Source organism: Carex rostrata, chromosome 31 (genome assembly GCF_964058835.1).
Source record: "Carex rostrata chromosome 31, lpCarRost1.2, whole genome shotgun sequence".
Lineage (NCBI taxonomy): Eukaryota > Viridiplantae > Streptophyta > Magnoliopsida > Poales > Cyperaceae > Carex > Carex rostrata.
The window spans coordinates 5,839,352-5,866,397 of NC_135948.1; the positions used below are offsets into that span (position 1 = coordinate 5,839,352).

Genomic DNA, 27,046 nt, shown 5'->3' on the forward strand with positions numbered 1-27,046 from the left:
TTTTATATTCAGAGGGGTAAATATGATATTATGAAATTTAGAAGGGGAGATACAATAATTTCAAACAAATTCAGGGGCATATATAAAATTCGCCGTATATTCTTTTTCCCCGCCAGAGATAGGATTTCTACAACCCTTGTATTTTTCTTTTTTCGTTTGCTTTGCATTGTTTGGAGCCCTTGCTTCAAGACAATGATTTGGTAGCCTCTAACAAATTCTCAATAATATTTAAAAAAAAAAAAAAACTATTCAATTACACAAAACGTCCTATGTACTGAAAAAATTGTGATCGAAAAAGCAGAAATGAATGATCTCCTGAGTCCTGAGTCATCTAGTTGAGATCCCGTGCGAATCGTAACACGGAATGGACATTCCAGATTGTCCTCTAGAAAACCTGAATACCCTTGTTTTTTTTTTTTATCTAGAACAATAATAATAGAGAAGGTTTTGCAATGATGATAGTGAACTTGGCAAAATTTAACTCAAGACTGAAATAATTAGGTTATACGTACCCATGTCAAAAGTGTTGAATTGGCTCATAATAAAGATATACCAAAACAAATCAATATCAGATATGAGAAAAAAAAAAAAAGGTAGATATTTCTTTTGTTTTGTTTAATTTTGTAATTTTTTTTTTTTTACTTATATTAAACAAGTTGAGATCGTGACTAAAATAAATTTGATCAAGATAAGTGTGGTTGTTTTTTTGGAAAAAAAAAATATTTGAAAAATTTTTTTGAAATTTTTTTTTTTCAAAAATTTCTGAATAAAAATTTCGAAAATAAAATTTGGAAATAAAAATTCCTAATAAAAATTTCGAAAATAAAGTTTTGAAAAAAAAAATTTGAAAAAAAAAACTTGAATATTTTTGCATATTTCTGTTTACAAATTTTAATGTAGTCATGGTTAGTTTTTAGTTTTGAAAAGTTGTTAGAGGTCTTCTAGATGTGGTCCTGATCAAAAATCTAAAAGTGGTCCCAGTCAAAACAGTTAAAGTGGTTAAAGTGGTGGTTAAAGTAGAAGTTAAAGTGAAAGTTATTGGGGACCACATAGAAATGAGAATTTTATGTTGACAGGATTCTTTGAATTAGTTTACAGAATTTAGTATTGAAGTTTACAGGATTTCGTATTGATGTTTACAGAATTAGTTGAAAATATCCGGAAAATTTTGGGGACTAGAGTTGGGGGACTGTTAGCTGCTTCCATAAATATTATGTGTTTACATTATTCTGACAAATAGAAATGTGAAATCACTTCTAATTATTATTTTTCATTTGAAGCTTTGAATACTTTACTAATCTTACAATAAATATTATTTCAAGTGTTAGTTACCAAAACTTGGTCGAACCTTAACGTTATTTCAATTACAATTAAATAAAACTCATGGGTGAAGTGCTTATATGTATACATGGTTGTAGCGCAAAAAGTGATCATTTGTATATTTGTTGCACATAGGAATTATAATTCATTTATTTTAGTGAATATCTCGGTGATTTTCAACCTTTTTTTTCTTTCTTTCATCATAGCACTTGTGCAATAAACAATCGTCAAAACGAAAAAGACAAAAATAATTACCTTAGGCCCATGGGCCTTAATAATACTTTAGACGCCATTTCTAAGGCCTTCTATGAGGGGACCATCCCCTTTGCATCGTCAATTCGTCATCTGTTTTTGTTTTCTTTTCTTTCCTCAGTTTTTTTTTTTTTAATCTTCGCAGAGATGAGAGAAGTCGCTTTCCTCAGTTCTGGATCATTTTGAAACCCATATGCAGACGAAATTGATGTTGATTGAGTGTTATTCACAAATTAATTAGATTGTTCAGCAAAAGTCTGATGCTAATCAAGTTTCAATTTTACCAGACCTAATAAATTAACAAGCCTTCCAGAAGCCCTTCTAGGCTGATCATATCCAAAACAAACATTTTCTTTTTCTATTATGTAAACTTCTGCGGGCCCACCTGTCAGCAACACAACTCATGCAAACCGGATTCCTCCACCCTTCTCTCGTCAAACCTCACACACAAATCATGATAATTAAACACCCCTCTCAACTCCCTCCTCTCTTTCTCCATATCATATCAATTAATGGCGCTGCTCCTTCCTCGCACCACCGTACGTCTCTCTCTCCTCACATCTCAACAAACCGCTGCCTCTCTAGGCGCCATACTCTCATACTCCACCTCCACAACCCCTGCCAGCTATGCTCGGGTCCCATCCCCATCGACATCATCTCCAACGGGCCTCCCGAAGGCGGTGGAGTTTGCCATCTCGAAAGTTGACCATCTGATGAACTGGGCGAGGAGGGGCTCAATCTGGCCCATGAGCTTTGGTCTTGCGTGTTGCGCTGTTGAGATGATGCACGCTAGCTCGCCTCGGTACGATTTTGATCGGTTCGGAGTGATCTTTCGGCCGAGCCCACGCCAGTCTGATGTCATAATCGTTGCGGGAACTCTGTGCAATAAAATGGCTCCAGCTCTCCGCAAGTAAGATGTTTATTTCATAAATCTAAACTTTGGTAATTACTCCAAGACATCCATGCATGAATCGTTATAGCACAACAATGGGGTCAACACATATTAGATCAATTGACAGTTACTTGAGATGCCAATGTTTTTTACATATACATCTAAAAGAAAATAATAATTATTCAAATGACAACATCGAGAACGTCGACCATTACATGATTTTTGTTGTTAAAGATATTATTACCTGAATTTTGAAAAAGAAAAGTAATTAATTAACTAGATATGGTTCTGCGCGCGCCACATTTCAGTAAGCTCTCCTTTTCTTTAATTTGTCTTTCTCCCTTAAGAAGGCAAATTTGTTGGTCATATTTACAATGTTTAAATGGAATAAAGCAGAATCATTTTCATTTTATTTTTCTCTTAATTGATCTAGCTTACAAACACAAGCTCCTCTTAATTCGTGATGTTGTGAAACAATAACGCAAGCATTCAAAATCTATATTTTATAAAATGTAACAAAATTTTGTCTTTTACCAATGAATTCTAAGTTTTCTTTTTTCTATTAAGAAAAAATTAGAAAACAACCTATATATAACGTGTGAATTAAAGCGTACTAGTCATGGACTAGATCTGCTGGTTGTGTTAATTTCTAAGCGCATATGCTTCAGTCACATTGATCAGTTAAATATTTACTTTGTGTGAATATCATGTACTTATTATTAGCTATATACATCAGATGCAAAAATAAGAAAGATTTTATGCTGTTCGTATATATAAAAAAAAATACCATTCATCTGTCCAAAAAGAATAAAAATGGTGACATGTCCAAAGTGTAATAAAAATGGCGAAATGTCCAAAGTGTACTGGAACAAAACCAATTAGCATCAAGTACCGTGCCAATAATACAGTACGGTTTATTGGTTAACTTCTAGATATAAATCCAAGGAGCGGGCCCTACTTGTAGAACTTCCCATTTCACTGACACCTAGGGGTGATCATTGGGTCCGGTTTATTTGGTTTTGAACCGAACCGAATTAGTTCTGTTCAAATGGTTCGGTTGTTTCGGTTTAATGGTTCAGTTCGGTTTGTTTTTTAAAACCGAATTATAACTTCGGTTTAGATCATTTTGAAAATTTTCAAAACCGAAATAACCGAACTTTTATATATATGAATTTGATTCGAACCGCCCAGATTTATTTTTTAATACTCCGGTTTATTTCTTAATCAATTGCTTTAAATACTTAGTTTATTTCTCAATATCTTAGTTTATTTCTTAATACTTTGATTTATTTCTTAATATACTTCGGTTTGTTATAAATCAATTGTTTTAAATAAAAAATAATTTCTCGCCCATCTTCTTGCCTTTCTTATACAAAAAATAAAAAAAAATAAATTCGGCCCAATTACATAGCGCATGTACTTTTGAATTTTGATGGACCAATGGAAGTAATTTCTCGTCGTTTGTTAATTATGATCCAAGAGAAGAAGGCCCATTGGTTTTCTGAGTCCGGATTAGCTACATTATCTTACTTTTTTTTTTTCTTTTTTTTTGAAGGTTAGTTATATTGACATTTTCATTGATTAAAAAAAAGAGTTATTTATAAAATCTCAAAATATTTACAGTCATTATAAAAATAAAACCATCTCCATCCCAAGGCCGAACCACTGAATAGTTGGGCTAGTCTATAGTATTTGTTGCTAGTTGGAGATCTCAACTACCGTTTGGTTGATGAGAGCCAAGATTGTCTTCATTATCTACTGTTGAAGTTTGAATTACCATTTGATTAGAATTCAGATTAATCCGGATCACCACTTTAAAATTCGTGTCAATTTGAACAAACGAACTAAATTCAAACTCAAATTGATTGACATGACTTTCCAAATTAGCTCCTTTTTCGCAAGGTACAATTTAGATGGGACATATAATTTTGAAATAGTGAAAATTTCTGTCAAATCCGATTATATTTTAGATTTTCAGAATATTCTATTTCGCTATTTTTTTTTGTGCCCTGTTTTAGCCTACAACTTGTCGGCTGCATAGTGCATATACAAAATATATTTTTGAAAAAAACAATTTAATGTTATTAAATTATTATAAGTTTATATAAAGATGGTATACTGACAAATCAATTTATTTTGGTAACGCTGGGAACCAACTTCAATTTTTTTAAAGCTAAAAACTATAAATGTGATTTTTATCATATAGGTAAGCTATTGTAAAATTTGGTACAAATTTAAAATTGTTTCATGACTAATTAATTTCTAACGATATTACGTCATTAATTTTACAAAAGTATAAACTTAATTTGCTTATTAGAATCTTGGCCCGGATTTTAAATGGACATAAATCAGAATCAGGGAAGTGTCTGCTACTTTTCTTTTACAAAAACAAGTTTTTGTTTTTTCCTCATTCAACAGTTCAATTTTTTTTTCATGAATCAATTCAATAAAAATTAACAGTTGGATGAGAAAAAAAATCCTGCTTTCCAAAAGAAAAACAGTAGATTTCATTCCAAAAATCAGAATAGAGTCAAAATCCCACATTTGTTTTTTGGATCACACTTATATAATGGAATTTGCATCCCCTTAGATATCTCAAATTTTGAATTAATATGTGGAAAGTCTGTTCAAATTTTTTTTTGCATGAATTTTACAACAATAATAATATTGTCCGTAGATCCTGAGAAGACACAAAAATAAATATGATCCAATTTTAAATAAATTAAAATCTTCAGTTATCTCACATAATACAGACTCTACATAACGTGTTTTTTTTTTAAGAAAATTTAACATAAATCTCATAACAATAAGAGTATCAGTCTATTTACAATTGGGTCTCACCGATATTTTTTAAAATTTTATAGGAACGTAATTTGAGCTATAAAAATTACAGTTTGAAGGCAAGTTCAAATCATTAGCAGTTAGCGTTGAAAAGAAGTGGCAAGAAAGAGAAATGATAGGTCGAAAAAATAGTATTCTTTTCAATATGTGTAAATTTTTTTCACTTTACGGATTGAGATTTACTCTCAACTTCTTTAAAATTCAAACTAGTGCGGAGCAGTATTATTTGGATTTTGAGATTCGTGCAAAGTTAAAAAAAGTCTGAATCCACTATTTTTTAGAGATTACGTAATTGTAAGTTGTGACGATGACAAAAAGATGAGACAATGTGACTGAAAATTTGTAAAAAAAAAAAAGATATTGAAAGAATCGAAAAAACTTACAAAACTTTTCCTTACAATAACCTAACTGAATTAAACTAGAATTCGAATCCTGATAACGGGAATCGAATCGAACCAGTTCAAATTTAAATCAAATGAATTAATTATAAACCGAACTGAATTAAACTTGAACCCGAATCCTGACGATGTGAATCGAATCAAAGTAGTTCAAATTTAAATCAAATGAATTAATTATTGTGAGTCAATTCGAACGAATTACCGACTACAAATTTTTTGTCTGCAAAGTTAAGAAACTTAAAAGTTAAAACCATTCAATGATTCTCACAAGATAGGCTCTAGTTTCAGTTCTACACATCTCTACTCGTCTATGTCTAGCTTTTCAGCAGTTTCAACTCGTTGAAACCCAATCAGCGGCCGAGGGAAGCCCACGTGTCACCCACCGCTCTTCCACCGTAGATCATTCCAGAACCCCTCAAAACTCGAATATCAATCCTGACCCTTCCATCGTTTCCTTCTTCTCCAAATTTCTCGGTACTGAGATCCGAGTATCCGACCCGATTAGGTTCCCAATGGCGCTCCTCCCTCGCACAGCTCGCCTCGCTCTCCTGTCGGCGCAACAATCCGCCGCCACCAGGACCGCCTTGCTCCCCTACTCCACCGTCACATCATCTACTCCTGCCACATACACCCGAGCGCCACCTCCATCGGCCTCCTCTCCGGCGGGTCTCCCGAAGGCGGTGGAGTTCGTGATCTCTAAGGTCGATGATCTCATGAACTGGGCCAGGAGGGGCTCCCTCTGGCCCATGACATTCGGCTTAGCTTGTTGTGCGGTCGAGATGATGCACGCCGGTGCGGCTAGGTACGATTTCGATCGGTTTGGCGTGATCTTTCGTCCCAGCCCGCGTCAGTCTGATTGCATGATCGTCGCTGGTACTTTGACCAACAAGATGGCTCCAGCTCTGCGCAAGTAAGGGTTTTGATTTTGTTACTGGATCTGAAATCTATCGGTTATTGAGATTAATTTGGGAGGAATTTGAACCTATCAAATTGGTGAATTGATTTAAATGAATTGGTAATTAGGCCAAATTTGATGATATGAGGACTTTGGTTGCTATGTTGCTTGGATAACTTCTGAGCTGAATTTTAGGAAACCTTGATCCCTTCAACTATTTAGCAGAGCTGTACATAAATCTGATTGTTTGGAGTAGCTTTGGTATGGATGTGCCTCCTGTTGCTAATCCATGTTAAAGTTATTTTACTCATATATGAATAGGTTAGATCCATGATTTGCAAACTATATTGTTTTATGTAGGCTTATATCAAATGGGCTCTGGTTTTACAACTCTTACATTGAGTTGTTTCTGAGCTGATATTCATCCTCAATGTGTTAAGCATTTTGCAAATTGTATCAGATCGGTAGTTATTAGGGTTATAAGATCTGGGATGTGTGTTTACTTAGTCGCTTAAGAACAAGTACTTAGTAGTATGTAAGTTACATCTCATGTTTCATATATGAAACGGGCACTCGTATGCCTTTTAATAAAAAAAAAATAGGGTTATAAGATGAATTCAAATATTTTATACGTAGCTTGGAGAAAAGAGTTGTGTGCTTCTCACGTTACACTTGTTGATTTTGTTCCCACATTTCATATTGGCCGAGTTCTCTTCTATTGATAAGGTACCCTATATCAAAAGAAAAGGCTTTGGGTTGTGCAGGGCAGCTCACTCTGTTTGCCAGCCAAGAGCTGCTTGTCATATTATCACCAGGCAATAACATAAGTTTATACTTGGTTGAATTTGTTCAAAGAAGCATTGTTATTTTGCAAAAATAAGATTTATGCATGGTTGGCACTTGTTGAAAGCAAGGTTTGCATTTACAAAAATAAGTTTTGTACTTGGTTTGCACTTGTCCCGACCAGGGTTTTGCGGGCCCTTCTTGACAGTTCTCCCACCTCTTTATCAAATATTGTTTGCTTACAGTACTGATGTTTTATAGTCTTGGTAAACATACCAAACATGATATCCCGGCATCTTGTTGCACTGTCAACTTGAACTAATTTCAGTCCCATGAGATTTAGATTTCGGATTCTAAGTTTTGCACAGGCATGTGTGAAGTGTGTAAGATTAGTTTAACTTGTATAATACAGAGATAACAAAAATCTTGTTGTTTAAATTACTGTGGATCTTAATTATTTGTTAGTATATTCACAAATAGCCTCAAAAGGAGATTATCAGTTGCAAAGAAAACCCTAAAAGGAAGGCATTTGTACATTATTCTTGCTGTTCAACTTATCTTTGATCTTAATAGTTTGTAGTATTAGCAAATAACCAAAATTGGAGATTCTCAATTGCAAAAACCCTTAAAGAGGAACAGCTTGAACTTTATTTGCATTTATTACTCATAGGGCCTGTTCGGCAAACCATTGGAATAGAGGAATAGTGAGGATAAGTGAAATTTGGAATAGGCTTCAATTCCTCACTATTTTAGTCGTGTTCGGTTAATGGTAGAAGAGTGGAATAGTGGAATAGTGGAAGAGCATGGGTAAACGAGCTAAATCTATCTCTTGAAAAAAGCTAATTCCTCTATTCCACCTTCTCCATGGAATAGGGAATTGGCTCATAGAAGAATAGATGAGGGACCAAAATGCAAAAAGCAGGGGTTTGATTGCAAAAGTTCAAACTCAATTCCATTGTTCTCAATTCTTCAATTCCACTCACTTCTTCTCTTGTTCAGTGGGAATAAAACCTCTTTTCCATTCTATTCCTCTATTCCACTCTTGCCGAATGGGCCCGATCAGGTATTGCTATTTTCTGAATCACAAAACATTGCAATTTTGACTCTTGTCTTGGCAATTTCAGGGTTTATGACCAGATGCCGGAACCAAGGTGGGTGATATCGATGGGAAGCTGTGCAAATGGAGGTGGGTACTATCACTACTCATACTCTGTTGTGCGTGGCTGTGACCGCATTGTTCCTGTGGATATCTATGTGCCAGGTTGCCCCCCAACTGCTGAGGCACTACTCTATGGTGTACTCCAGCTCCAGAAGAAGATCAACCGCCGCAAAGACTTCCTCCTCTGGTGGCAAAAGTAAAATAAATGGAGTCTTGGTCATTTTTCAGTACTGCTCTTTTTGTGGACAATTGTGCCCTTGCCATGTAATAATCTGAATATGCGATTTAAATTTCAATGTCTTCGAATGAAACCAGGATTTGATCTTGGAGAACCCATATATTGGTCATTTGTAACTAAATGTGAAGCTTTGATGTGGGTTTGTTTGGTTTGCTTTTTATATTTAGGGATTCTTTTTGCTTGTAATAAGCTTTTATTAATTGCTAGCTTACTACGGGTGTTTTATTGTTTGCTTCCTGTGCAAACGTTTTTATTTTTTTTGGTTGCAAGCGCTTAGGCAATTGCATTAAAATATCAGAGTAAATTATAAGTTTCTTTTAATATAGATATATAATTACACAAAGATAGTATTTTTAGTATTTTATACACTGAACTATTTGTAAAATTTATCACTCTTAAAAATTAAAGAGAAGAGAAAAAGTAAAGGTAGTAATTGTGAAATGTTTAGTTTGTGCCAGATTAGCAAGTTAGTGGGCCTATTCATTATCTTATCTTGGTATGCAACTGTAGTAGTCGAGCGAGTGTGACTACACCGTGTCAACACTGCTTAGAAGAATATGCACCCGAGAATTGCTTAGAAGAATATGCACCCGAGAATCACTAAATTAAACTGGATCAGAAACTGAATCAATCGGATCAGGACAGTTACCACTTAGCCGATGAGGCACTGAATCAAAACCGGGATAGAGAACTGAATCAATCAAATCGGAACAATCACCACTCAATCGAGAAGGCACTGAATCGAACCAGCCCAGAAACTCAATTAGCTAAACCAAGACAATAACTTAACAGGAGTCATATCGAAAGAGAGAAGAAGGAGAGGAGGAAGAGGGAAAGAGGGAGAAAAAGATGAAGGAGACAACATATTCATCATCATCATTACAACAAATATAACAATACGTACCTTATTCATATATAGTTACATTAGATACTACTGGGTGAAACGAATTTACAACACTCTCAGTTGAACCCGGATGATTGAGTCAGATCAAAGAGCGGTGACCAGATCCGTTGGACGGAAGTACCTGCTCGGTTAGAATGAGGCAAGATGAAACGACGAGCGGTGGCTAGATCCGTTCAACAGAAGCACATACTCGGATGGGATGAGGCGAAGCTTCGAGCGACAATCAGATTTATCAGATATAATCATTCAATGAAATGAAGCAAAGTGAAGTGGACCGGACGAACGAGGGTGGAAACGAAGGTGACAAGATGGAGACTCGAAACGATTGGCCGACTCTCAAAACTGCAGACTTGATTTTCTGATTGCATTGGAGGAGTTAGCAGAGATCCCTAGGTGCGGTGCGGACTCCCCAAAGATTATCTTTTCTCCTGTGCAAATGTTTTATTTGCTCTTACTTCGTTTAGTTTTTGAATTAACTTGGTATAAAACTCAGAATGCAGAGAATGGTCAAGTTGTTGCACTGTACTGCTGACATAAATTGCAATCTATGATCCATTCATTCGATACTATTTCCATGGATAAACTGTTCGCACTTAGATTATCCATCCTTATATTTTATTAAATGCTGTGTTTTTTGGTAATAGATTGTTGAGAAAATCAACTATATGAGAGGCTAGTTAAAGGTTATAATTTAAATATGTTTCAAATCCGTCAATGAAACCTCCATCTTGGGGGCTGCTCTTAGATTTTTTTGCTATTACCAGTAGGAGCTGGTTTTGATACTTAATTGCTCCTCACATAACTGGATATCTGAAGACATCATGAGCAATGATACACAGCTTTAGTTCACGAGGCCCAAATTTCTCCGTGCTTCACGGGCTTTATAAATTTAGAAAAATTCATTATACAAACAAATACAAAAGGGTTTAAGCTCTATATTTTTATTAACGCCAACCAATCACGGATCCACTAGTGCGAACCATCCCTAAAAGAAAGACTAAATTACCAAAATACCCCTTACCAAGTCGACGCCGCCCTCTACCTCTTTCTTCCCCTCTGCTGCTCCGCACATCTCTCAGTTCTTTCAAATCAGAAGAAGGTGCTGCCCTTAATCTCGTCTACATTTCAATTTTCGATCGAGACCTAATACTTCGATCCAATTTGGAAGCTGTTCGATCTAGATCCGTGCATTGATTCTGTTCAGTCTTTAATTTCTCTCTTTTTCTTTTGCTTTATTTGGTTTTAAGATGGCAGCACGTCTGAACCAGCTTCGATCTAAGGCGACCGAGGTATCTCAGTTCGTGTCGAAACATGGATGCGCCTATTACAAGGATCTGATGGTAAAGAACAAACAGTACGTGGTGGATCCTCCAACTGTCGAGAAGTGTCAGGAACTATCCAAGCAGCTATTTTACACCCGCCTTGCGAGGTAATTCCATACCGTGCATAGATCGATTTTCTTTTTTGCTAGGGTTTTAATCCCGGATGATGAAATTTTATGCAAATTATTTATTTTTGGTGTTAGTGTCTAGATCTTCTACTGACTGTGTTAGCGATATCCGATTATTTGGTATTTTCACGCCATTGTTTGACTTTCGGATTTGGTGTCCTAATTAAAGAAATTTCACTCATTCTGTATTGTCAGTGTAGAAGAGCTATCTGAGAATAATTGAGCTATCTCATGGTAAACGTGTCTTTGTTTTCACATTTAAGGTTAGGCATTGTATATATAATTATATTTGAGTAAAATTGCATGTATTCTGATTTGTATTGGGTATTTCTCACATTTTTTGAGGAAAAGCTCAAGCTCAATTGTAGTTCATTGGCTCCATGTTAGTTAGGTTTTCTTCTCCTTTTCTGTATATGTTATTGCTTTTATTATCTTGAACATATTGCTCATGGAGTGAGGCTATAGTACTTTGCATAATGCATACTAGTCCATATTAGGGATCAATATCTCCATTTTCAAAGTCCAAATAAACAATCTGAACTGTTCAACATGATCTCCAAAATAATTTAAAAAAAATGTAAAATTTAGTTTGAAAGTATATTTTTATATGGAAATCATCTTGAGCGGTTCAATTGATTATTTGGACTTATGGACAAATCTGTGCTATGCATAGTACCACAGCCTCACTCTTGCTCACGTGTCCAAGGATTAAGTATATTAAAGTACCATAGTATATAAAGTAGTCCAATCATGGATTCATGATCCAAGAAGGAGAATTACAATTTTAAGGTAAAATTATAGTTGCAATTTTTTTCATTGAAAGGTTTTCATTTTGTTCATTGCAATTTTAATATATTATAGTACCATATTAATTACAATTTTACATTTTGTTCATTGAAGTGTTTTCGTTTCTGAAATTAGGAAGTTAATTGTGGTTTGAAATACTTGTTTGAGCATGAGTATCAACTCGGCCGCATAGTTTATTTATGTATTGATTTAAGGTAAAATGGGTTTGTTTTTTGTTTGCATAGCTTGTTGCAAGTTTTTCTTGTGAAAATACTATTTTTCCTTATCTATTTAAGAATCTAGATGAAAATTTATTTCCTATGCTGACTAACTAGAATGTGGACATGCTCAGTAGTCTTGTATAGTTGTACTCTGTCAAAATCTGAAGCTGGTATCAATTGTTTACCCTTTACATACTACTAAACCCTAGGGTACCATATTTTTCTAATAGGTAGCTTTGTAAAACCCTTTTGGTTGTGGCATACTAGTGCAATAAATGGTAGCAGCAGAAGGCAAACCCTGCTATTGTACGATATTAAACCAGAACCTGTTCCATTTCCACTGGAAACTTTTGAATTCTAACCATTCCTATAACATTTCAATTGCCACGGTATCCAACTCCTAAAACCTCTTCATAATTAAACCCAAAATTATCAGTCTCCTACATATCACTATAGTTGAAGAAATTTTAATCTGATGCCATGTTCACCATGCCATAATTTTCTTAAAAATTGTTTTGAGAATTCTAACCTCTGGTTTTTATATCTTTAGCCTTCCCGGACGGTACCAATCCTTCTGGAAGGAGCTTGATAGTGTGAAGGGCATCTGGAAAAACCGCTCGGAGCTCAAAGTAGAAGATGCTGGTATAGCTGCATTGTTTGGACTCGAATTGTACTGCTGGTTTTGTGCTGGAGAGATTGCCGGCAGAGGCTTCACTCTTACTGGCTATAAAGTTTAAAAAAACAAATGCATAAAATAGGAGAAATATCCCCTTGAAGAATAATAGTTTCTGTTGTTCTATTTCATTAGCGTTGATTTTGTTAGATGATCAGGGATCTGATCTGAAATTGAATTCTCTGATGAGTGAAATTCTGTTATAATTTCTGGTTAAAGTTTTGATGCTGAGATTTTCAACCAAGACAAGCACGGTTGGTTTAATAAAAGCATTTGTTTTGTTCCCCTTTTCACATTGTCAGATAATATCAACCTTATTAGGCCTTTGGCCTTGTATATTTTTTTTTGTTGGAGATTTGTTTGTTCGGTGAATATGTGAATGAATTTCATGGAGTTAAAAGAGTTCATTGAGATCATTTGCGTCAGCAGAAATTTGGTGTGGCGACAGATGTTTTCCTGAAAATTGATTTCAATATTCATTGACTGTGAATTCGTGACGTCATTTGTCTAATTTAAAAAAAGTTGGTATTTGATCTTATTCAGCCTGTGAATGATTGGTGAAAGTATGTCTGGATACTGCAAATTGAGTAGAATCATGGTGATTTTTTGGTGAGCTTAAATCGGGAACCTATCTAATTGGTTTATAATAATGAATTCAAATTATTAAAATTGATCTAAGTGATAGTTTTATATGCAAAATTTATAAATTTTAGAACTAATTCTATATAAAGTCAGTTATCACAAAAAAAAAGATTCATATATTAATTTTAATGCAATTATTTTCATTTGATGCTTAACTTTATACTAAATTAATTCGAAAACAATTATAAATTTTGCATATAAACAAATCACTCATGAAGTAGATCAGTCGTTACGGCTTCTATTTAGTACCGGTCCTAAAAATTTTGGAGCTCAGAGCGGGAGAAAAATTTGAACCCTTCATTTATACAATTTTTTATGAGACGGGTTAATACGTTTCCATAAGTACTTCAACACCATATACTTATAAGTTATTTTTACATTTTCAAAATCCAAACAGTCGATCCGAAACGTATTATATCCATATTAAAATGTGTTTGGAGACCAAATTTTACATATTTTGGGATTTTTTTTACTATTTTCTAATATAGGTAGAAAATCCATTGATTTAGAAGATTCTGGACCATAAAAAATAATGATTTCGTACCTACCTTACAAAATAGTAACAAAATTAGAAAAATGTAAAAATTTGTTCTCCAGATTTATTTTAATATGGATATCATGTTGAACTTATTGGACTGACTATTTGAATTTTTAAAACGCAAAAACGACTTATAAACATATGGCATTGAAGTACTTATAAAAACATATTAGCCGATCTCATTTTTCATTGATATGCCAATAAATCATATCTATTTATACAAAAGTTTAGACTCTTTATACATACAAAATTTGAGCCCTTAATATTTTTATTATATACAGATGTTTTTTTTTTATATATACAAACTATTTTTTTTGGGGCTCCTTGGATGTTGGAGCCAAGGCGGTCGCCTTGGGTGCCCTGTATTAGGACCGGTTCTGGATGTCCTTCACTAGGATCAGCGCTGTTTTCATTTGTCGTTTGAAGTCAATTTGATAATATTTGAAGTTAAGCTCGTGGGCGGAGGATCATTATTGAACCTGGAGGGTGCTAAGCCACCTTAAGTTTTCAAATTTTTATTATCAAGTATTTGAAATTCTTACTAATTTGTTTCTTTGATATTAGTACACCCAATAATAATAATAACAAATTTAAAGGTCTTGAACGTAAAGTTAAAAAATGAAAATTACAGCGGACTAGTTCATTTTTTATTTGGACGTTTTAATTTCTGTGTTTGCACAGTGAAAAAAAAATCCTTCCAATTTGAAAAGGTTACCCATACAGAAAAAATAATGTCCAATTCAATCTTGTGTTATATTGTGTTACATATTTTTTTTATTAAAAAAATAAAAATATTATTTAGCCCCTATGCTTAAATCTTGGTTCTGTCTCTGATTAAGCTTACCGCTCCGCTCGTGTAAATTAGTGAAACAGTGAAGGGTAATAGATTGGTTGTGACATCAAAAGATGCATCAGACTGCATCCTCTATCACTATGTTAATAATAAATTTGTGCATAGTTAGTCAAAATATTGTAAATCTGTAATTATTAATTATGAGAATTTTCTGAAGTACACATCTTGAAATTACAATGTGAAAAAAAAACAATTGAAATCTTTTACTGAAAAAAATTGAAGCATGTCAAGTGTAATACAGAAGAATGGTGTACATTACAAATTCAAAATGAAGGGCAAAATGAGTACTTTATAAATTTCAAATGAGTTTTAATAGAAAAGTCATAAATGTGTGAGTTCCTGAATTTTAATTAGAAAGGTAAATATGATATTATAAATTTTAGAGGGAGAAATATCGTAATTTCAAAGTTTTTGAGGGGTATACATGAAATCCCAAAAAATAATTACATTCAATCAATTACATTTATCAATTTCAGTGTAACTTAATAATCATACAATTATAAGCTTTACAACAGGACATTCCAAAAGGGAAAGCAAAGAAGAAGAAAAAAATGACAAAAACGGGGATTCCAAAATAAAATTAAAATATGAAACTAAAAGTGAACTGCATGTACACTTTCACTTACGCAGTCCGCATAACTATTAATTATGCAGTCCGATATGCAAATGCAAATTTATATATGCACCTGCATACTGAATTTCAGCACACACTTGTTCAAACATAAAACCAAGCTAGCAAACTATTTCAATATTACTTTCTTTGACTTACAAGTCAACATCTTAATTACCATGCATCTCTTTCAGCCTTTCATTCACACCATTCTTCTCCATTTTTTTTTCCATACTTACTCTCTCCAGTGCCATTCTCGTAGTCGTAGAACTATCCATCTCAACATGATCGGACTCCCTGAACTTAGCATAAATATCGCTGCTATAAAACTTCCTTGTCCTCCAAACTAATAGTAGAGACAATACATGACAACTTAAAGCATTGTCACTGCTGTGATAATAATAAACGACAACTTAAAGCATTGCACGCCAATACATGTCAGATCTTTACCGTCATTCTGCTTCCTTGCTTCCACATCATACAAATTAATGGCCGGTGACTCGAACATTAAGAATGTACAACCTGATCGGGCTTGCAATCGATCCAACATTGTAAAGTGTAGAATAATATTTAAGACCAAACAATTCCGAGATAATGGCAAATAGTAATGGCCACTGTGCCCCGAAAGTGAAACCTATTATGACAGTGACAAGGTAGAGCGATTGTGGTACTCCAAAAGCTATGAGAAGGTGGCTGACACAAGAGAGGACAAGCACAAGAGTGAGAGCCAACGGTCGGGGGAACTTGTACTTTGTTAGAACAATTTCGGATACGTAGTCGGCCGTAACACGACCAGCATAGTTCCATATGCTTATTAGAGAGACAAATGTGTTGATGCTCTTTGCAGGGTACCTCAATGACTGGCCGATTTGCCCCAGGTTGTCTATGACAGTGAGTGTACCTCCGACCCCACAAAATGTACGTTGCAAAGAAGAGAATCATCATGTCTATGCTTACTAATGCTTGCAGGATTGAATAGTCGTCTCCCATTGCAGGTGGCTCGAACATGTTGGTTATGCATGAGATCACTTTTGAGGAAGAGTTCGGTTTGGGTTTCGGTGATGGTGATGGTGATGGTGATGGTGTTGGTAATGGGTTGGGTATGGTGGAGGGTTCTTCAATGGTTATGGTTGGTGGTGTTTCAAACGATTTGTTTGTTTGAATTAGGGTCTTAACTTCTTCTTTTATGACAACTGCAAGGGGGAAGAAAATTATGAGAGTAAGAACGAACACGCTAATCGCATAGGCAGAGTGCCAGAGTGCCAGAGTGTGAGAATTTGACAAATTTTTGGACAATGGTCATAATTAATAGAAACACTTCAAGCCCAATGGAGATGTAAAGAAAGTCAAAGAAGGGCTTGGTGTTCCTTGCTTTATACGAGGTGTACGGTATGATACGAACGGTGTTAACAAAAACAATGGAGACTACGGCTGGAAGCCACGCAATAAGTAACACAAGGGATTTTGAATCGTTGCCATAGATGGCCATATAAAGTTGGGTGAAGATCACACCACTTAGCCCAAGAAAACCCTTGAGCAATCCTATCACAATGCCACGGCTCTCTGGAAAGTTCTTCACACATGTGACTATCACGCCGGTGTTGGCGAAGGATTGAGAGTTTGATCCAATAAACATGTACATGCACATCATCCACACCTTTGGGGCCGCAATATGACCTGTGATAGCAAGATATATAGATCATGAGGTAGCCAAATAAATTCATGACAGAGCCGATAATAAGCACGACCCATGGAGGCATCACCTCGTTGATTAGACCGGATAAGATCCCGATATTCGCACCGAGATCCTTGAAGAAACTAAGAGTGTTTAGGGTCTGCTGATTGTAGCCTAGAGTTGTTTTGATGTCTTTTGAATAGATGCGAAAACCATGAACCACCGGCTTCGAACCACTTGCACAGTAAACTTGGGTGCGAAGATTTGCTGCATGGGCAAACCTCCATAACTGTTGTTTCCTGTAAACACCATTTTTTTTACTTTTATCCTTTCTTTTCAGGTGATTTTTGTTTTGTTTTGGTTTTTTCTCCGGTGCTATATGCACAATGCCAAGGGTGCAGGAATATATAGTCAAAATTTATTCATTAATGATTAATAATGACACTCTAATTAATAATTGTATTAACATATAGTCTCAGTAGTTGTATGGTGGTGGAAACTTAAAAACAATGAGTATATTAGTCTTTGAAAAACTCTTCTAATACATAAGTACAAATTGAATTATTTTTCTTTCATATCTCTCTTTTGGCCTACCTTACTCAAACTTAGTCATATTGAAGACTTTAGTACTACCTATACTCCAGGGGTGCATACACAAATTAGATTTTGGTTAGACCACTGGTTCCAGAATTACACTCTAGCTGTTAAATACTATTTTTTTTTTCTAAATGTATAAATAAGGATATTCTCTAAGCTGATGTCATACAATCTCAAGTCCAATTGGTTAAATTTAGGATAGCTTTAGTAGGAGTAGATTTTCAATTGAATGGATGGATATTTTGTTCCTCATTAGCTCAACCTTTTTTACTCTGGAATGGGATAAGATAGAATGGAAGTGGGAGAGCTCAGGGAAGTTTTTCAACTCATTCTTTGTATCATCGTCTAAACTTTGGGGATATTCAACCTACAAAATCTATGCTCTGGTGGAAGTTGCCAATTCCTCCCAAAATTAGGGTTTTTATGTGGCTAGTTTCTCATAATACCATCTTAACTGAAGACAACCTAATTAAGAAATGATGGAATGGTAATACACAATGCCATAATTGTTGTCAACAAGAATCTATAGACCATTTATTTTTACTTTGTCCTTTAGCACAGCAAGTATGGTTCTGGTTAGGTAAAAACCAATTTGTAATGCCACAATAGCAGACTTCGGATGATTTTCTAGGTTATGCATAGTCTCTTGAACACACTGATAGGGTTGGATTCCTCATAGTGCTTAGTGCAGTCAGCTGGTCCTTGTGGAAATATAGAAATGATATTTGTTTTAATAATGCTCAAACCAAAACTGCTATAACTATTATACTAACGATTAAATTTTTGTCTCTTTTGGACAGGTAATATGAAAAAGAAGCTCAAGGATGCGGTCGGCGATTGGCTTCCAGTAATTGAGGATGCTATTCCACTTAGTCAGTATATGCCTCTTCCCATATTGGTGTACCAGCCAGCAGGGGGAGAGGTAGAGCTCCCTTAGTTTAGCTGATGAAGTCACATACCTTGTTTTGCACTATTAGGTTAAGTAGCCCCACCCTTATACTAAGTGGCTTAGTGTTAGCAAATCTTATATACTTTTGGAACTTGATGTCTGTTATGCTTTTGGTGATGTATGACTTACACTAGTGGAAAAACAGGAACCAGGATCGGCCTATCTGGATCGGTTATATGGACACCCGATCCTAATAAGTATCTGGATCGGTTTATTTAAAAAAACCGATCCTAAAAACTATTCAGATCGGTTTTTAGTAACAACTGATCCTAGTTTATTACTATTAGGATCGGTTTTTTGTGGAAACGGATCCTGATACTATCAGGATCGGTTTTATTTTAGAACCGATCCTAATAGTTCAATCATTTGGATCAGTTTTTAGTAAAAACCGATCCTGATAGTATCAGGATCCGTTTCCAACAAAAACCGATCATGATAATTAAAATATCTCCAATAAATCTTATTAATTGAAATATATCATAAAATAGCATCTGGATCGGGTCTATACATAATAACCGATCCAGATAACTTAAATACATCTAACAAATTAAAATATATCAGAAAATAGCATCTGGATCGGTTTTTAGCAATAAAACCGATCCAGATACTATCAGGAACGGTTTTATTGCTAAAAACCGTTCTTGATATTATTATTTTTTTTTTTTATTTTTTATTTTTTTAAGGTAGCATGGTAAAACCTGGCCAGCTTTCAAGTACGTTTTTTTTTTTTTAAAAGAGGTTTATAATTGAATTAATTTCTTTAAAGAGGTCAAATTAAAGATATTTCATTCCCTATGTACATCCTATATATGAACCGTCTGATCAAATTCGAATCAATATGGTCTTGGTCTAACCATATATATTTTGTTATCTCAGGTAATATGAATTCGTTTCCATTTGTTCATGACATCAATTAAGCAATTAATTTTATGGTATTAATTTATAAATAACAAATAAATAATTAAACAAACAATTATACAAACACAAACAAGTTGTTTATTTTTTTTAAATAATCTCTGGTTATATATATATTTCTCAGATAACTTAAATACATCTAACAAATGAAATATATATCAGAAAATAGCATCAGGATCAGTTTTTAGCAATAAAACCGATCCAGATACTATCAGGAACGGTTTTATTGCTAAAAACCGTTCTTGATAAATTTTTTTTTTTTTTTTTTTTTTTTTTAAGGTAGCATGGTAAAACCTGGCCAGCTTTCAAGTACTTTTTTTTTTGACATTAAAATTTATGTGATAATATAATTAGTTATTTGACATTGATATTTTATTTTGAAGTCATTTTGACTATTGAATTTTTTTATACAATCATGCATGATGCATCAATGACTTGTGCCATATAATAATATACATAGGACTTGAACCCTTGTTGTGTGGGGTTGTGAAGGAACGAATACGAATATTAGCATTTGGTCGATCGGAACCGTTAAAATGAAAGAATGTCATATTAATTTCACCATTATAAAATTTGATACAATTCGGGATTCGTGTACTAGTTCATCAAAGCAAAACAATATAGCAACATCGCACGGCCGTAAATAATTTACGTTGGATCAAAACTTACAGTTGTCGGGCCTTCGGCACTTTTACGTTATTAATGTTCCATGTTATATCTTGATCATTTTAAAAATTATTACATGTCATTTAATTACAGACCCACCGTTGGATGATCATGCAGAAATGAACGGTCTGCATTCCATTTAACAATTTGATGCCATTAATAATAATAAAATTGTACAAAATTGATCATAGTAGAGTTGATTTGGCCATACAAACACAAATAAATAAATTTTATATTTTTCACATTTTTCTTAATATTTATCTGTGTACATGCATTACCAACAGAAAAGAAAATAAATGGTAGCCGTTTGATGGTTGATAGACCATCAATATGAGTGGGGTTTACCGCAGTGATCTTTCTTATATATAGTATCAGGATCGGTTTTTTATAAAAAACCGATCTTGATACTATTTTTTTTCAAAGTTGGTTCTGCAGCAAAAAAAAAAAAAAAAAAATTATTAGGGTCGGTTTTTTATAAAAAACCGATCCTAATAGTATCAGGATCGGTTTTTTATAAAAAACCGACCCTGATTTTTTTTTTTTTTTTTGCAGAACCCATTTTGAAAAAAAAAATTATCAAGATCGGTTTTTATATAAAAAACCGATCCTGATACTATTTTTTTCAAAGTTAGTCCCGCCAAAAAAAATTAGTATTAGGATCGGTTTTTTATAAACAACCGATCCTAATGATAACTCCCTATATAACCTGGTTAGGGTTCTTCTTATTTTCATTCCGCGCCTCTCATTTTCAACTTAGCGTCTCTCTCACTGTCTCCGGCTCTCCCTCTGTACTCTTTGTGTCTCTCTCTCTGTCTCCGTCTCTCCCTCTCCTCCGTGTCTCTCTCTCTCTTTCTCTCCGTCTCTTCCTCTCAAAGCCGAGCCTCTCGCACCTCCGGCTCGGCCGATCAACTATTACGGTATTAACTTTATCTAATTTTCTCATTATTATGCTTTAAAAACACATTTTTTGTATTTTTTATTGTAAAATGTTTTTCCATCTAATTGTTACATTTGTTTTTATTTTTAGGATCTTTTTTAATCTCAAGTGATGTGATTGCAAAAGAGGTAATTATTGATTTTTTTATTGTTGTGCTTTACATTAATTGCATAAATGTGTGTTAATTGAAGAAATAGCTCAATTAGTCACTTGTATGTTTGTTAATTAATTTTTTTTGGATTTAAATTTCTTGTTATAATATGTAATGCTTCACAAAACTTTGTATGAACATGAATTTTTTGTAATAATTTAAGATGTGTATGATATTTAATTTATGATGTGTATATGATATTTGATTATTGTTTCTTACTGTGCAAAAAAAAATATATTTAGGATGCTGGCCAGCAAAATATATATGGAAGCTGGTCAAATAAATAAAAATATTTTTTTTAGCTTCAATAAAACATCAGGATCGGTTATTTTAAACAACCGATCCAGATTACTACTATTAGGATCGGTTATTTTTTTAAAAACCGATCCAGATTTCAGATCCTCATTCCAACAAAAAAAAAAAAGTATCAGGATCGGTTTTATATAAAAACCGATCTTGATAGTTCATATCTGGATCGGTTGTTATTCAAAAACTGATCTAGATATGTAATTTTTAATAAAAAAAAAATTCGAAAAACTTATCAAGATCGGTTTTTATATAAAAACTGATCTTGATAGTTCGTATCTGGATCAGTTTTTATTTAAAAACTGATCTAGATATGTAATTTTTAATAAAAAAAATTCGAATAAATTATCAAGATCGGTTTTTATATAAAAACTGATCTTGATAGTTCCTATCTGGATCGGTTCGTATTCTAAAACGGATCTAGATAACTACTATTAAGATCGGTTTTATTAAAAAACCGATCCTATTAGTTTCTATTTGGAACGGTTCTTTAAAAAATATAAAACCGATCCTGATAGTATCAGTATCGCCTTCATCAGTATCGGTTGGATTTCGATACTGATATGTGTATATAACCGATCCTGATTCCATATTTTCCACTAGTGTTATTATCTTTTCTTCCTTTTGGATGTGGTAGTTGGTCCAGGGTGCTGGGCACTTAAAGAACATCAGCATGGTTTGTATATATTTAACTCATTTTCAGCAATAAAATGGGCTTTATGTCTCTCTTTTTTAAAAAAAAAACAAAAAAAGTCTCAGTAGTTGCAATAATTATTATTTAGAAGTCGGTGATTAGAGATTGTTAAAGTATGATTACATTATTCCCGGTGATGGAGGTTTATTCGGGATATATATAATCCATCAATAAAACAAAGCTTGGATAAATAAAAGATGAAGTTCCCAGATTATTCCTAGTAGTGGTATGGCTTGCTGGTGGTTATCTGGCGGTGGGTGTAGAATATTTATTTCGTTTTTGTCCAATTATTCTAAGTCTTTTTCTAAGCATGGATGCAAATATTTTAACAGCACATGGAAGAAAACCTAGGTAGAAAGTCTGAAAGTTGGAATTTTGCTACATGAATAAAATAATTTTCACGGTAGAGAAACTTCATTATTGCCCAAAGTCAATGCAATTGAATAATTAAAGTGCAATGATGAAAGATAAATAAAATGAGAAAAGGTTTCTGTTCACTAAGTTTTGTCCACCATTTGTCCACAACCTTATCTAACTCCCGTTTAACTTGTTTTAACGACTCCGGTCCCCACATAACTGAAATACGCGGATATAAACAAATTTCCTATTATCGCTATTGATCTCTCTCCTCCCTCCGTTCTTTCCAGTATTTCTTATTATCGCTATTGACGAACTCTCTCATCAAGATATCGATAATCAAAGGAGAAATCGTAAAAGTTGCTTTGGATTCCGTCGCTACCAGGACGAGTAGTGCTTCGGCGGCGTCTTCGATTTTTTATACATGATCGCAATGAAACCTTCAATCGTGGAGCACAATCGAATAGAAGTTGTTTTTGTTGAAGAGTACGGAAAAATTCAAATCTAGTAAGTTATTTCTGTTGAATTTGTTGTTTTCGTTGTATGCAGTAACAGATCTAGCATTTCAAATGAAATATGGAGGAAAGAGATGATAGAGATGCGATATGGAGTATTGATCTGTTAATTTTAATGTATTGCCCTGTTAATTTTACAGTATTCATCTTGTGAAAATCTGGAGGAAATAGATGATAGAGAGGCGATATGGAGTATTAATATGTTAATTTTACAGTATTGCCTTGTTAATTTTACAGTATTCATCTTGTCATTTTACAGTATTCATCTTGTGAAAATATGGAAGAAAGAGATGATAGAGAGACGATATGGAGTATTGATATGTTATTTTATAGTATTGCCCAGTTAATTTTACAGTATTCATCTTGTGAAAATATGGAGGAAAGAGATGATAGAAAGGCGATATGGAGTATTGATTTGTTAATTTTACAGTATTTATCTTGTAATTTTACAATATTTATCTTGTAATTTTACAGTATTCATATTGTGAAAATCTGGAAGAAAGAGATGATAGAGAGACTTCTTACTCATCCGAACAATATTTAATTGAAAATTCTACTGTATACAAGATTCAATTTTACAGTATACAAGATTCAATTGTAAATTTTATTGTGTAGAAGATTCAATTTTACAGTATACAAGATTCAATTGAAAATTTTACTGTATACAAGATTCAATTTTACAGTATACAAGATTCAATTTTACAATATACAAGATTCAACCCAGTGCGGACGCTAATAATTAACTCTAACTGCCAATAACCGCTAATAACTAACTCTAACTGCCAATAACTTCCTATAACTGTAATTTTCAAAAGTTCAGTTTGAAAGTATATTTATTTTGTCCTGTTGTGCAAGTTGCAATCTTTTTCTAACTATCATGGGACCACTTCAAATAGTTGCTGGATGTTTTGTGATTAACTGATATATTTTATGTGATATATTGTATAATTATACAGCATGTAGAAGTAATTTTACAGTATTCGCGCAAGCCAAAGCTGTGGACAATTAGACGCCTCCAAATAAAATAATATTTATAAATTGGTTTTGAGTTTTATGATAATAACAGATTAAATAGCATAATACACTTCCCCATTAAAAAGGGTGGAATTTTGATATTTTATGGAAATTAATTGGAGAAATTTCACTAGGGCTGAGATTGGGCCTATGCTACTATCCAACGAAATTGGATAAAATTTAGTAGTCCATCAATTCAAAATTCAAACATTATCATTTTTTATTATTTATTGATCCGTTGTGCCAAACAGATCCAAAGAGAATTCATCGCGCCCACAAAACAAAGAGAGAAAAAAAAAAAAAAAAAAAAACGGCTAGCGGAATAATACAACAAATTTGTTTGATTAGTGATTCTTCAAAAACTAATACAACAAATTTCACATAAACAAACAAAAAAAAATGTGAAAGAGAGAATGAAAATACACGTAGGGAATATAATGTCACACTTGCTTAGAACCCGAAATTTGTATTCATCTCCTAAAAAAAATTCAAACATGGACCGTCCTATCGGAATTCAGGCCAATCTGGCATGAGGTGAAACGCACGGAGCCACTTTAATATATAACGTGCAGATTCTGATTTTGACGGGCTGGACCCAAACAGAAATATTCTGTTACCATAGGTGATATGAAATTATGAATTCCCTAATAGCAATGGATGAAAGAGTAAATGTTCTTTTTTTTTGGATAGATTGGTAGTGGCTACCAATTGGTACAAGGAAAAATTAAATTACATCCTTCACTTGAGCCTGTTAAACCATTCTATCAGATCCGGCTCCTGTGCACTTCTTAAGCACTGGTTTTGATCCACAGTATACTTAAAAAATATTAAAATGAAAACCAAAATCTATAAAATACAAAAAAAAAATGATTCTTCTTATAAAAGTTACAATAATTAACAAATTAACGCCAATAAATGACATATTTAACAAAATAAAAAATAAAACATAGCATATCCATGCATCATATTTTTTTTTTATATTATTTAAATTTAACTTATGATTTGGAATAGATGAACATGGCTTTACTAGCTAAGTGGTGATGGAAGTTTAAAGATCCTACCTTTACTAGTAAATGAAATTTTTTTAATTTTGTATCTATATTACAATGCTAATCTCTCAAATGAACCTTCTCCCTTTTGGTCAGAAATTATCAAATTAGAACAAATAGGGCTATGTAGTATCAAATATACACCTGGTACTAATTCTCTAGTTCGTTTTTGGAAAGATATTTGGCATGGTGAATGTACTTTAGCAGCCACTTTTTTCCAACTTTATGAAATATGCACTAATCCAAATGTGCTTCTTTCAGATGTCATCAACACACAGGGCAACTGTATTCATTTTAGACGAACCCTTACAGGGGTTGACAAATTTGAATGAGCTCAAATTCTTCATATGATTAGCAATATATCATTTACTCATTCACATGATAGAATTTCATGGAGATGGAACACAACAGGCCGTTTCATAGTCAAATCATTATATAGGTTCCTCACATTTCGGGGTATAGGGATAGAATTGCCTATGGTCTGGTGGCATACTCCCCTCCCTCATAAAATAAAAATTTCCATGTGGCTTACTTGCAGGAAAATAATCCTTACCAAAGATAAACTACAGAACAAGGGATGGCACAGAAACACTACTTGCAAATTCTGCCATCAAACTGAAACAACTGATCACTTGTTTGTAACTTGTCAAATGGCTCAACAGATTTGGTTTTGGATGGGTGCTACCCAACATTTTTTTAAACATTGGCAAACTTTAAAAGATGTTATGTGATTTGCTCAAACTTTAGATAAGTATCAAAGACAAGCATTTCTTGTGGTGTTTAGTGGGATTTGTTGGACGATATGGAAACATCGTAATGAATTGTGTTTTCAACATACACAAATGAAAAATGGAAGACAACTTATTTTATTAACTATTTCTTTGATTGAATATTGGACAGGAAGCAAGAAGTTTAAGCAGCAAACTAGGGAGGCCACTTGTGATTGGATGCCGCATGCTAATGTGTTGGAAGCCATTCCCCTTCGTATATGGTTGCCAGGAGATGATCAACTAGTTTTGCAGCCGCTGGACAACCCTTCACCTTCCCCCCCTCCTCCACCCTCTCCTTCTCCACCTCCAGCTTAGAAGGAGTTTAGTTAATCTAGTTAGCTATCTGCTTATAAAACTGATGTCCTCTGTATTTGGCTTTTTGATACTTTGTCTGAATACAAGAGGGTCCTGATATGGTGTCATTTAGTTGGTTATTTTGGTTACTTGCATGTATGCAAGATGTTATCTAGGTGTATATTTTCTTTTGGCTATGTTGGTTCCTTGCCTGTATGCAAGAGGTTATCTAGGTGAGTCTTTTGTTGGTTATTTTGGTCCCTTGCATATTTGCAAGAAGTTTATCTAGTTATTAGATGTAGCTTTGCGCATTCTGTTGGAGAATTGTCTTAGGGACATTACATGTGAAGTGAGTGCGGATACTCTCTCATCACACGTCTTTTTTGTAAGTTAACTGTGTTTTGTTAATGAAACAGGGCTTTCACCTTTTTTTACCAAAAAATTTAGACTTATGCTTTCTTAAAAGATCAAATTCTACAATAATCTCATCTGAGCTAATCTTATTATAGTTATTTCATTCTCGATATAAACAAGCATGTAATCTCGATATAAAAAAGCTCGTTCTATAGTAGCAGTTGAGACGAAAAGAGTAGTAGTTAATTTTAGGATCCTGATAACAATCCCCGCAGCCTCAACCCCGCAAAAAACCCCATACTAATTGCCAAAAAAGTCATGGGGGACCGCTCAATCATTAATACTCCG

General features: G+C 33.9%; 2 protein-coding genes and 1 pseudogene across 4 annotated transcripts; 2 read left to right on the forward strand and 1 right to left on the reverse strand.

Annotated features, from left to right (window-relative positions):
• The first annotated feature begins 2,079 nt into the window (after positions 1–2,079).
• LOC144547265 (NADH-ubiquinone oxidoreductase 20 kDa subunit) lies at positions 2,080–9,008 on the forward strand. Of its 2 annotated transcripts, none has more exons than XM_078295866.1 (2): positions 2,080–2,482; positions 8,506–9,008. In XM_078295866.1, exons 1-2 carry the CDS (start codon positions 2,085–2,087, stop codon positions 8,738–8,740), a joined length of 633 nt encoding a protein of 210 aa, XP_078151992.1. In that variant the 5' UTR covers positions 2,080–2,084; the 3' UTR covers positions 8,741–9,008. The 2 variants fall into 2 exon arrangements, with proteins under 2 accessions (XP_078151992.1, XP_078151991.1); XM_078295865.1 differs by lacking the exon at positions 2,080–2,482 and adding an exon at positions 6,057–6,613.
• Positions 9,009–10,641: 1,633 nt separating this feature from the next.
• On the forward strand, positions 10,642–13,099 carry LOC144547266 (Mitochondrial ATP synthase subunit G protein). Of its 2 annotated transcripts, XM_078295868.1 has the most exons (3): positions 10,642–10,781; positions 10,930–11,111; positions 12,690–13,099. In XM_078295868.1, exons 2-3 carry the CDS (start codon positions 10,930–10,932, stop codon positions 12,874–12,876), a joined length of 369 nt encoding a protein of 122 aa, XP_078151994.1. In that variant the 5' UTR covers positions 10,642–10,781; the 3' UTR covers positions 12,877–13,099. The 2 variants fall into 2 exon arrangements, with proteins under 2 accessions (XP_078151994.1, XP_078151995.1); XM_078295869.1 differs by lacking the exon at positions 10,642–10,781 and having other exon boundaries at positions 10,788–11,111.
• Positions 13,100–15,625: 2,526 nt separating this feature from the next.
• On the reverse strand, positions 15,626–18,367 carry LOC144547232 (protein NUCLEAR FUSION DEFECTIVE 4-like; annotated as a pseudogene).
• Positions 18,368–27,046: the final 8,679 nt, after the last annotated feature.

Excerpts from the sequence above, each read along its gene's own strand:
- LOC144547265 (XM_078295866.1), top strand. The coding sequence starts at position 2,085 with ATGGCGCTGCTCCTTCCTCGCACCACCGTACGTCTCTCTCTCCTCACA. Across the intron at positions 2,483-8,505 it reads ATGGCTCCAGCTCTCCGCAA|GGTTTATGACCAGATGCCGG; the intron begins GTAAGATGTTTA and ends TGGCAATTTCAG.
- LOC144547266 (XM_078295868.1), top strand. The coding sequence starts at position 10,930 with ATGGCAGCACGTCTGAACCAGCTTCGATCTAAGGCGACCGAGGTATCT. Across the intron at positions 11,112-12,689 it reads TTTTACACCCGCCTTGCGAG|CCTTCCCGGACGGTACCAAT; the intron begins GTAATTCCATAC and ends TTATATCTTTAG.